General features: G+C 34.8%; 1 protein-coding gene across 2 annotated transcripts in view; it reads right to left on the reverse strand.

Annotated features, from left to right (window-relative positions):
* Positions 1–217: 217 nt before the first annotated feature.
* LMBRD1 (LMBR1 domain containing 1) overlaps positions 218–12,595 on the reverse strand; it is a 62,720-nt gene continuing 50,342 nt past the window's right edge. For both annotated transcript variants that reach the window (XM_079332262.1, XM_079332261.1), the window contains exons 14-16: positions 9,853–9,928; positions 1,356–1,447; positions 218–1,195 (exon numbers count right to left, since the gene is read on the reverse strand). In XM_079332262.1, coding sequence (XP_079188388.1) covers positions 1,076–1,195; positions 1,356–1,447; positions 9,853–9,928 — 288 coding nt within the window. In that variant the 3' untranslated portion in view covers positions 218–1,075. The remainder of the gene's footprint in view (positions 1,196–1,355; positions 1,448–9,852; positions 9,929–12,595) is intronic.

Here is a 12,595-nt window from a genome sequence, read left to right on the forward strand (position 1 = left end):
ATTTAAAAAGACTACCTAATCACCCTTACATGTGCTTGCATAGACTATAATGTCCCTTAGGTAGCATTAGAACCTTAAAAACCTGTCCCTGTAAACATTTTCTCTTTCAGAATCTGTCAAAGGATATATGAAGAATATTTTCATCCTTAGAAATATAGCTCAGTACTATATAGCTAAAAATAGGATTAATTTACAAAGACAACACGAATGACAAAAATATTTCTGAACTGTGTTTATATAAACATATTGTTTGTAAACAAATTGACAACATTAAATATTGACAGAACTTCAAACAAGACAATTTGCATTAAAGAGAAAAATAAGTTAAAAATAATCACATCTTAATTATCCCATTGGTTATCACTAGATCAGGCACCTGGAAGTTTCAGAACTGAACCGTACTAAAACACTGCAACAGTGCTGAATATTGTAATTTACACTATGATTTCCTTTGAGAGGGCAAAAGCCACCTCATAGTTACCTGAGGATTTCTGTGGTAACTCAGTGAAGATCACAGCATTAAAACAGCTTTCTTTTCACAGACTAGAAATTCACCATTTAAATAATATTTTTTGGCATACTTTAATTGTTGGCTATAGTTTTATATAGTAATTCCAGCAAAACTAATGCAAAAGTTAAGTCGAGCCCTTCAGAAAGTGTAAATTTCATCCAAATCTTTCCTGCAATATTTGCACTGTTTTGCAGGATTTTAGTTAGCTGTATTTATCAATTAAAAAGCCCAAAGTAAACATGAAAGTATTTAAGAAAACCTAAGTTAACATAAAAGCATTGTGAATTATGAAATAGTTACAACAGTTCATCAAATTATACATCAGAAGGTTACATCTATGTTTAATCATAAAACAATATTTTCTATATATTATTCAAAGTCAGCTTCAACATTTGTTCTCATTTAACAGTGATACTCAAAGTGATAACCAGTTTTTTTATCCCTTTAAGTGAGTACACTCATTTCTTTTATTTTCACAGGTGCAAAGATGCTTATTGGGATACGAGTTCCATGTGGGCATGACTCAACATAATTTTACATTTCCATCTTGAAGGCAAAAGACTATCAATGGTAATAAACAGATAGTTCATCATCACTCATATCAGAATCATCATCATCTACTTCACCTTCAATGACTGATTTCTTGCCTTTGCAGCATGAAACAATTAATCCAATTAAAAAAACCTGCAAATTTAAAGTAGAAAGTGTTACTGTTATTCAGTTCAGGGGCATATAAGGGCAAGATAAGTAAAACAAATTGTAGTGTGGTGATGCAAATGATGCAATGACAATTACTGTAAATTATCCAATTTGATTCAGAAGTCTCCAAAATCAAAGTACTTACTGCAATGAATGCCCAGTTCCCAAAGTAATAGGCTGCACTGAAGAACCAGAATTTATGAAGAAAGAGGTACGTCCGAGTGACAATACACTGATCTAAATTGAAGGAAATAGTACTGATTAGCACAGGTCACCAACAGAAAAATCAGCTAAATACCATATAGTGGGATACTATTTAGCAAGTACAGAGTGTTTAGTTCTGCAGAGCAATTATACTCTATTACATCTAATTTATACTCCTGTACCAAAAAAGGTATACAAAAAGGACACTTGTTATGGGACAGTGACTGTGAGAAGTAACCCCATCACTGCTGGGAACAATTTCTCACGCAGACGAGTCCATTACTACTGGAATCTGCCAAAAGGAATGCACTTCCCATTTTACATAAACCACAGCCCTACAAAGCAGATTATACATTAAAACACATTTCAGGACTATGAAAAGTTGTGCCTCTACCAGGATTACATAAGGTTTGTAAAAAAAAAAAGTCGATTACATGTACATAAAAAAACTCCAACATATACTGGGCCTTTTGCAACCCAGATTACAGAAGCCTTATTTGTACATAAGGCATTGGTTAAACCTTACTCTAACAACATGAATATTGAAGTAGTATTTTCTGATGTGGCTGTATTTTCCTTCATTTCTAACTGGTATATTTTAAAATTAAGAATGGAATTGCCAAGGATTTCCAACACACAGACAGAATACAACTGCTTGTATAGGACACCAAACCTGTGACATTCAAGGGGTCACATGCTAGAGGATGGCCAGCAGGACATATGAGTCAGTTCATGAATCGCTCAAATGCAAGGAGGGGCACACACTGAGTTGAATCAAAGGTATAATATAATTTCTTGGTTGGTTTTTTTGTGCTTTTATACTATGTTTACTATGTTTCAAACCCTGCCTAAAGCCCATTTCAGAGCAGGAGTTGGTGTGCAAACATGTTGAACACTAGAGAAAATAATCAACCCAGAAACTGCCTCTTTGTCCCTCAGTTCAGACCCCAGGTTTGGAAATATTCCCCAGGTGCAGCTGAAGAAAAGATTTCCTGCCTTCTAAAGTTGTGAGTGATACACCAGCTAAATAGTTACACAGCTCACTTTCAGCATCCATCTAAGTAAGAAATGCCAGTGAAGTGAAGATGCTTCATAACTGCAGATAATATTGTCAATACCATCTGCATCTCTCCAGCTGGTTACTTAAATTAAAAAAAAAAAAAAAAAGAAAAGACTTTCAGATGGCTCTTTATATTAATTTGATTAATTGATGATGATAAATATTTTGAAATAGTTTGACCTTGCAAGAATATTTCTATGCAATGTTACAAGAGCAGGTAACTAAATTTTAGCTATTGTTTCTGAACTAATGTTACTTAATAGGCTGACATGACATTTTTCATCAACTGATTCCTCCACATGACTCAATTTAGAATAAGTTATGATGAATAGCCTAAATTAAGATAGCTACTTGTTATCCAGAATGATCAATGTGAATGTTAGGTGCATCTTGATCATGTGGAACAGAAGTACACATGGAAAGCTATCAAACCTCCAATAGATACCTTCCTCCACTTAAAAAACACTACTTATTCCATGTACACATGCAGTGTTGACCAAGGAACAAGGCCAAACAGCCAGGATTCAAGACAAAACAATTTTTAAAATAAAGAATGACAAGTACTAATAGTCATTACTACCAGAAGAGTCAACTCCTTTTTGAGTCCACTGGTGAAGTTTTTCATTATGTACAAAACAGTTGCACTGAATGTACTATTTTCAAATTAAGGCTTCTTCCAGGAAGTGAACTAGCTAGTTCATGATGAATTACAATGATAATTCTGTTCAAAGTCAAGTATTAAAGCCTAAAATGTGATTTTGTACACTGAAAACTCAAATTATGAGAAGTTACTGATGAAGTCTGTCTTTTATGCATCTCAAAACAGTGAGCTTTCAAAAAAGCATGTGTAAGGAAACAGTTTCTTAGTTAGAATTAATAGTAGCCTCATTAAGCTGTTGAGCCTGTCTTTGCACTTGACAATCCAGCCCCTCCACTGCTGCTACTTCTCTGCTTTCACAAGCTAAATTTAATCTCCTAAACAAAGCTTTTAGAACTTCTGGGTTGTGGCATCCCATACCAGTTATCTTTCTCTCAGCTAACTTCTCCCAGAAACTGCTTACATTTCAATTCATTGCTTACTCGGCTTTCACCATAATGCAAGCATTAAAGAGCTTCAGCACTCCTTGCTTCAAGGTTAACTTTGCAATAAAATTACACCTTTGATCCCTTATCAGAGTGAAAAGCATATTGGAACACATACTATAGCAGTGATCTGAAAATATTTCCCAACTGGTTGTATGTAGCTACAGTAATTCCCCACTTAGAGATGTGAATCACTAAGCTTCCAACACTTCAAGCTGACAGCACATTAAAGTACTACAGAAGCATGAGTACCAAATCACTCACATGTTAAACAACAGTTTGCAGCTATCTTCTAAAATCTAGGTCTAACATACAAGCAAAAAAAGCTGCCTGCTGTTTCAACCCAGTTGTCTGACTTCGGAGTTTTTTGTTTTTTTTTTTTTTTTTTTTGCTTAGCTGGTAAAGAAATGGCATCTATATTAGACCTGCAGAGACCAAAAGTCTAGCCAGATAAAGCCTAATCCAAAAATCTACCTTATTCAACAGAAGCTGCTCAGTAGGCTTAGCATCAAATCCTGACAAAGGAAAAGATTTAGCAGGCTAAGGAGAAGCCTGAAACCTGGAAACCAAGAACCAATGAGGAATCTGGAAAAGCTACTTGGGACAAGTTATTTAGAAAGCAAACTCGTTTTTCAGTGCTTCAAGCTACAGATAAGTTGTGTATGATACTTTTCATGGTCTAGCTGCAAATCAAACACAATCTGATATAAAACTAGGCAGATAGAAAAAAGATGTAATCGATGTGAATCAGTTTGGTTTTATAACAAATAGTCAGATCTGATTTCATAACAAAAGCTACAAGTCTAGATAACCAATAGCTATTTGCAGTTATTTTACAGTACATGAACAACCGCAGCAGTCACAAAACTTCTTGATGATAATTACACATTATGAATGTTTACATTAAATGGCTTGAGAATTTCCAAGTCCCATCAGTGCTAGCAGGGCTTTATTGCATAAGGAAGCAAGCTTCCAGTAAGATCCTCCAAGATTCTGTGCCAAAAGAAGAAAAAAGACACTAATCATAATTTCTAAATGCTAAATAATAATGTCCTATTGAGTGATCTGGGTGTCACATTTTTTCCTCAACAGTCGAATTTAAATGAAGTGACATGTATGAACAGGATTTGCATTTATGTATGAATGAAGGATTTAGCTGTAGAAAGAAGGTTTTGGATCTTATAATCAAGCACAAAACTTAATGTAAACACAGCAAAAGTTTTCACTACTTCCCTCTACATGTCAGTCCTTTTTTGGTTGTTTTAGACTTTGAGTTCATCCTAGCACAGTTATGACATTATAATGCAAAATTTCACCCAGCTCTAAGGTTTCTATTTCACTCGGTTACAGAGAATCTGCGAAGGTGCCAAGATTTGCATGTATTAACAGACTAGGGGAAAAACATTTAATGAGATTTGCAGAGCTAAACCTGTAAATCTCATTTTTCACGAGTTTAAAGGATGACTTGATTTTAATGTTTATTAAGTACTTTCAAGTGAGAAAAATACTAATGCTACAAGTCCATGTATAAAGCGAACAGCATTACCCAACAGCTAAATCTGAAACCATTTTAATTCCAAAGAGGTAATGCCCAGGTTCTACAGGGAAGCAATAAACCATTGGATCAGCCTGCTGATGGAAAAAGTGTTCTCAGTGCTTTTGTTGAAAGTAGAGATCCTTTAAAACATTGTGTATAATTCAGGTTAATTATAAGCACTTGCCACATGGGTTTAAAGACAAGCTGTAATTGTTATTTTATGCCTTTGAATTGCCACCTTAAACTTGATGTTCTTAAAGAGCCAATTTCTGAGTCTCCCTTGAAAACCTTATTTTTAAGTAACTAGAGGCAAACAATTCTTATTATAAGGATATAGCCAGTGATAAACATCAAAGGCAATACTCTAGGGAAGAACACAGATGCAAAACCTCTACAAAGGAAGCAGCAGACAGCATAACCTATTATTTTCATTCTTACAAAATCTCCTTTAGGAAAAATAATTGTGGGAATTGAGGGATCTACACCTGCAGGTCAGTGAACAATGTACTGCAAAAAGATATTTACAGCACTCCTAGCTGCTCATATTGTTAACAAGCGCCAAACAGGACTTTCTGTGCTCAGACATGCATCACTGGTCTTATCCATATGGAGTCATCCTGCTTATGGAGGACTGTGCAAGTGTTAGGTGTAAGTATACATTCAGGGTAAAGTACTAGTAAGGTCATTTACAAAGCAACATGAAAATGGAAAGCTCTCATTAAAATTCTTTATGTAAAGCATTTTGTAACTTTTAAAAGTAATTAATTTAGAGCAACAGTTTGGAAGTGATAACCTACAGTTACACAACTCTTCATAGAAAATTACTAATATTGAGGGTTCTGATCAACTTGCTAGTGGTTTCCCTTTGCATGTCTCCTGCATTTCTGTAGAAGAGAAACAGAATATGCTCCTGTTTTGGCATTTGTATTTGGGCGTCCATTCCAGCATGAGTAATGTCTATATCTAGTCTTTATTCAGGCAAAAATAAAGTTGGAGGTCCTGAACTTTTTGACATCTAGCTAATAAGTGTATTTTAGAAGGCAGCACTGATCAAATTAGCAGAGTAAGACCTCATTTCAAAGCCTTGGAAATGAGATTATTTTTTTCTTTCTCACTCCACATGTCAGCACAGGTCTATGAAAAATGCCCAGCAGATAGACTGCACCCAGCATGCAAAGGAGGATTCAGAGCAAGTTCTGCATTGTAAGTGAGTGATGCTTAAAAATTAGGTCTCTTAATCTAGAAAGAGGCAGATACTGTTTTTCAGATCTCATAGTTCAGGCTTGCAGCTGAGTCAAAGCTCATTTACATTAAATCTCATTAACCTGTTAAGCTAAACCTATATCAAGTTTTCAACATGAGTCCTTATGTAAGAGTCTTAACCACATAATTAAACTTCTTCACCTCCCCTTATACTCAACTGAATTGTGGACCCAACACTTCAGCTGTCATTAGTTCTTGAAAACAGCCATCAAATGAAATTTTTGTCCAACTGTATTGAACACTGAAAACTAAAGCTTGCTCTCCCTATAACAAATATATTAAACTTGCTGCCCCTGAAAGACTACATAAAAAGCTTTTTAAGTTAACCAGAACACAAACCTTTTGTGCAAGATGTTTAACTAAAAATAAGGTACTTTGACTTATAAGATGCACCCTGCTCTATTTTTGGTCTTCTACTCTGTTTCATGTAGTTACACTATTATGGTCCTTATCTGAGTATAAAACAGATTTACCTCCTGCATATCAGGACTAAATAGAGACAAGCTTTGCTGAATGAAAGCAAATAATGCTAAATCAAATTATATATCTAACTGTAAATACTCAAGAATGTGTTTTTTCGTAAGATTACATTTTAACTGCCTTGTGTTTCTCCAGGAAGGGAAATTGTCCTTTGGACCAAACCAAACATTAGTTTGAAACAAATCTACAGGAAACTGCCCAATAAAGCCTGAAGTATTAGCTGTTACAACTTGATCAGGTCTCTTCTACTATCTCAGAAAGAAAATATAATTTACCTAGTAACAGTAAGTAGAGATCATATCTCTAACACATGAGAATTTCATAAGACAGAAGATTGCTATAAGCTTATCTGTCAATAGTCATTAAAAGGCCATTGCTTGTTTTATGTTTAAGGAAAAACACTGTTAGAATTAAATCAATTTAAATAGAATTAAATTAATTGAGGAGATAAATCAATGTTTGCAATTAGTCACTGGTTTACATAAAATCCTAGTACCAAAGAAGGCAATTCAAACTGCAAGTGCTTGATCAACCTTTATCTTAAAGCTATTTGCATCTATTTTTGCTCATGCCTAATATCCTTAAAAACAAGAGAAATTGTATTTAGAAGTTTAGTTCCTACTTCTGAAATAAATCTGACTGGCCAAGATGCTCTCTCTGGTCACAGAAAAGAGTAGCATCTACTTTTCATTAGTTTTGTTACCAGGTATTAAAAACGACAGGTATTCCAAAGTAAGGATTACATTCCCAGTTTCTAAAACTGACTGAATGAAACAATCATTAAAGTTTTCACTAATGCAATTTTTTAAAAAGTTGATTATTAAAAAATAAACTTTTCTTTCATTTATAAAAACACATGAATGGTCTGAATGTATCATCTACAGTTAATACAACACCACTTAAGTCTCTTGATCACATTGATATTCACATTTAGCAAATATCCATTTATCTTCTTCTACTAGTTTAACAAAGGACAGCATATCAACATTTCCTCTTTTAAGAAAGGAGACAATGACTCGGAGATAGCCACTGCAACAACAGGATGATGACAAACCAAAGCTATCATTTACACAGACCAACTTGTGTTCAGTACATCAGAAGACTAGTTTTAAGCATCAGCATATTGTTTCCATTGAGGCAAAGTAAGCTAAGAAAGAAAATAATGTAAAGTATTAAAAAAAAAATTCAAGCATGGGTGGAATTGAGTAAGTTTATTCAAATGCAATCCCAGTTTTTATAATTAAGCAAAGTCTGAGGAAATCAGACTATTTTAATTTCTCTCACAAAGGTCAAGCCTAACAAGCTTATCAATGCCAGTGAATATTTTCTGCTTTCAGCAGATACTGGCCAAGTCAAGAAGCTGTTTACAAGAAACAAAGATCTGTTCAACTCTGACAAAAATCATCTCGTTTTGAAAGGCAACACATTTGCTCTTCTAAATTTTGCCAGAGTTTCTATTTTTAATCACAAAAACAGGGCAGCTTAAACATGAATTGAACAATTTTAATTGTCAAAATATCCAAACACTTGAAACTGCATTAAATCTAAAAATAGCAATCAAAAAATGAACTAATGATTTGAAGTATGGAGGAAAACAGCAAGGTAAAAAAAAATAAAAACCTATCATTCTTGAGAAATGCTATGAACCACCAGGAATGAGACTAACACATATACTACATTTGAAAATAAGCATAAATATAAGGGAATCACCCTGCAAAAGAGACCTGGCTTGACAGACCAGGAACAAAGATCTGATGGTCCAGCTACCTTCATTAGTACAAAAATAAATTATATTTTCCAGTAACAAAAGTAGAGAAAAACTGATTGTCTGTTAAGAACTTCTAGAAGTTGTCAAAAAAACAGGAGTTAAAATATTGATAATAAGAGAAGAATATGGGACAAGTATTTATCTTTTCTATCAATTAACTAATACTGTCAAGCATTTTCATAAGGATAGAAATGCACATGCAATACAACTGCTATTCAGAGGAGCTGAAAGTTGGCCAGGGTAAGAACGACTGAAGGCTTGGGTTCTAAAATATCTGGACCCTTCTGAAGGCCATAAATCTTATGCTGAGATCAGTGTTAGCAATCAATATATCACTGTGACCTTAAAGAGCTATCAGTATTGCAGTGGTTTCTTCAATTCAAACTGTGAAAAAACTGTTTATATGCAGAGAGAAAGGAAGTGTTAAGTAAGACTGCAAAAAATAAAACCAGCATGATTTCAATTAGCTCAGTTTTTTAATGAAATCAGGCTGAAACTCATTGACAGCCTCACTCAGGTTTCATAGAGGAATAAGCACTAAAATAAAATGTTACCGGTCTCTCTCAAAAAAAGAAAAACACTCAGGCCTGCATAGATGGAGAGTCAAGGAACATTCCAGCATTATCCATCTGCTGGCTAGTCACCACTTAACTCCAGAACATCCATAATACATCATCTACTCAAAAAGAGGACATTTAGTAATGCAGATCAGAAAATTCATCATTCCCTATAATTTCCAGCATAACTCTAACAGAATTAGAGAAAAATAAGATTGCTAGTCCTACTGGTATTGTTTCTCATGGAAGAGCCTATGTTTACATCTCATTAAAAATTACATAATTCTCTTATCTCTAAGTTCCTACTGGGAATCTCAAGTTGCACTGAGAAGCTCAGTCCTTAGTTTGCCTGAGACCAAATAGAATACTTGTCTGCATGTTTGTATGATAAATATACACAGTGAAGTGCACTTTCAATGCTAAGTTATTCACCAGCTGGGGTTTATTTTTACAAACTTCTACATACACATTAAAAGCAAATGTGAGATTTTAAAGTTAACTGGAATGCTTTGTTACCCATGGTTTCTACTAAAAATAGTAATTCCTTCAAATGAATAAAGTAAGCTTTAACTTAACTATACATCAAAGCTTCATTTTAGGCAAATGAACGCCATGAAGACAGATTAAGCTGCTTATTACAGCTAAGCATGCACTTATCACATTAGAATACAAGAAACAAACTTATCTTACCTTCAGGTGCATCTGCATCACAGTCTTTAGACACAAGTGTCACATTCCATGGCTGACCGTCAATTGTCTTGTTACTCTGCATTATAAATATGGAAAATTAATACACTAGTTTACCAGCAGTGGTCTTTCACAGACAATGACAGTGCATTAACCAAATATATTTGCCATTAATTATATTTGATTAATTAAAAAAACAAATTTCTTAGAATAATCAAAAGTATTACTTTTGAACAGTACATGTAGCATAAGCTGTGAGCAGTAAAATATGAACACTTCTAAGTATGATTTCATTTCCAAAAAAATTAATAGCTTGTGTTCTTTTTGAAGACTTGTGAAAAATACACTTGAGCTCTGAAATGAAATCTTTTAACTGTGCACAGAATTAATTTGAAAATCAACTTTTGGAATGAAGACAGCACTGAAGTTTTAGAATGGATAATGATAATGAATATAGTTTACTTCTGGTCTAAAAGCCAGATGGCACCATGCAACATACTTGGACCACCAGAGTGGAAGAAGAGAAATTATGCATATGTGAACTACTGAAAACCCAGATGTATCTGATAAAAGTCCCAAATCTTTGGAAAACTAACCCTTTCAAGGAACATGAACTCTGTGTTCCACATTTTTGAACAACCAGTAAATAATTCTAGCAGAGGCCAGTGTAAATCCTTTGCACTACATTGATTTATTTTTTTTTTAATATACCCTGATTCACTTTAAAGGGTCTCATACCTATGGTACATACTTACACCCTCATGATTTCCTAAACAGAAAACCCTCTAAAGAAATCAGAAAGTCAACACCTTTTCTTCAGACTGAAAGCATTCCTGAGAACATACCAGCAATCTGTACAAGCTGGCACATTAAGCTAAGCTCTAACAACTTCATTCACTTTAACATATTAACAGCATTTTAAATACAACAATAGCTAGCCCTATGGGTTCTTTGACAATACCTTTCTTCCAGGACTTAGATCACTGTTCTTCATGAATATTCCTATAATTTAAGACATTTTTAGTACAAATAGTGTTCTGTTACCCATCTACTCCCAGGATGAAAGCAGGATGCATCAAGACCAAGCATGAGACAGAACTATGGACAGTAATTCAGTATGTGTGCTTCAAGAGCTTCATTTTGGACACCTCAGAAAAAAAAAGCAATTTATGTGAAGGGTTAGGATATAGCCTGTTACACTGACATGATTAGTTTCTGCTTATGTTAGAGATAAAGAACTTGAAAAGATCTGTTCCCACACTTAGCTGTCTAAGGGATGATCCTTCTGGATTCCTGCTGCTGGCAATGGACACACTGGGTCCTTTATTTAGCTCCACTCTTCCAAACTATCCATATGATGACTGAAGAAAGAAAGCAATCGTTGCTGTTCTGGTCCCCAACCACAGAAAAGTATCTGTGTTGCATAAGCACTGGCTTTTTAATTCCTGTCTCAGGCAATCAAGTCTTAAAGGTCCACTGGGTACAAATATCAGCAAGCCTTCTTTCAGACAATGACAAAGTAACCCTTGGCCTTATTGAACAGAAATAGGAATTGTACCTCAAGTATGGGCAAAGTTTTGCTTTTGCTAGAAAGCTAAGAAGGTGGCCTGGATGTGGATATAATTCTGTCTTTCTGAAAGGTTATGAAAAGACTCATTGCTGATTAACAGATAGGACAAAGTGCTTCAAGAGGTGAAACCAAGCTCAGTTGGTATGGGCAAAATATCCAGAAGAAATTTTCAAAGGTTTCCTACAGACCCACAGCTGAAGACACTTTTTGATGAATTGGGGTCACATACTTTGAACACAACAGTGCTCAGAGTTAATAAAGCAAGTAGCCCAGGTCTAGTTAATGTTAATTGCCTCACAAAAGCTCCACTTTTATACACATATTCAGTTAAAAGGAAAAGTCACCAGCACTTTTAAACTGAAAGTTCTTCCAAAGAACAACAACCTCCAAAGGAAACAGTTCCAGACTCAAACAGGAAACTAACCTACCCCATGCATTACTATAGATTGTGATAACAAATTAGTTTGACACATTACTAGATTTGGAATTACTGTAGAGCAAAGCAGAGAGGGAATTACTCCTTTTACAGTCTATAAGCCATCAGACTGTCATACACATGCTTATCAGCCCACCCATCCACTAAGCTTTCCTGTAATAATGCTCATTTATTGCCTGGTTACTGCACACTATTGGTTACTAACAGTGTTATTCTAAATAATGAAATCAACTGTAGTGTAATGAAAACCTGGACTGTCAAAGTGAGCTGGTGCATAGGGTTCTCATCTGAAGTTTGTTATGTCTTGCCCTGCTCCTGGTTATGCTCTTGCACAGTCCAAAATCCGTAATCATAAATTCGTAACTCGAGAACCTCTTCATTGCTACATCCACAGAAAAATATCTTGCTTCTCTTCATTTCCAGACTCCATCTCTCCTCACTTCAAAATATCAAAATTTAACATCCAGTTCCCAAGGTAGTCAGACACAGAAAAGGTTTCTGGTACATTCTGAAATACTCTTTGAGAGGATGTTTTCAGAAAACCTTGTATTTATTTGGTATGCCAGAGAAGCCCAGATGCAATTTACCAGCATATTCTTTATGTCTCACGTTATTTTCACAATAAAACCAGTTTCTACTCCAATTAGATTAAATACTTTAAACACAGCTCTTTGAAATGAGACATAAGCTGAAGACCCAAGATGGCTATCTCAACCAGGACATTTTTTAATCCTTTAAAC

The sequence above is a fragment of the Erithacus rubecula genome (assembly GCF_903797595.1).
Source record: "Erithacus rubecula genome assembly, chromosome: 2".
Taxonomy (NCBI): Eukaryota; Metazoa; Chordata; class Aves; order Passeriformes; family Muscicapidae; genus Erithacus; species Erithacus rubecula.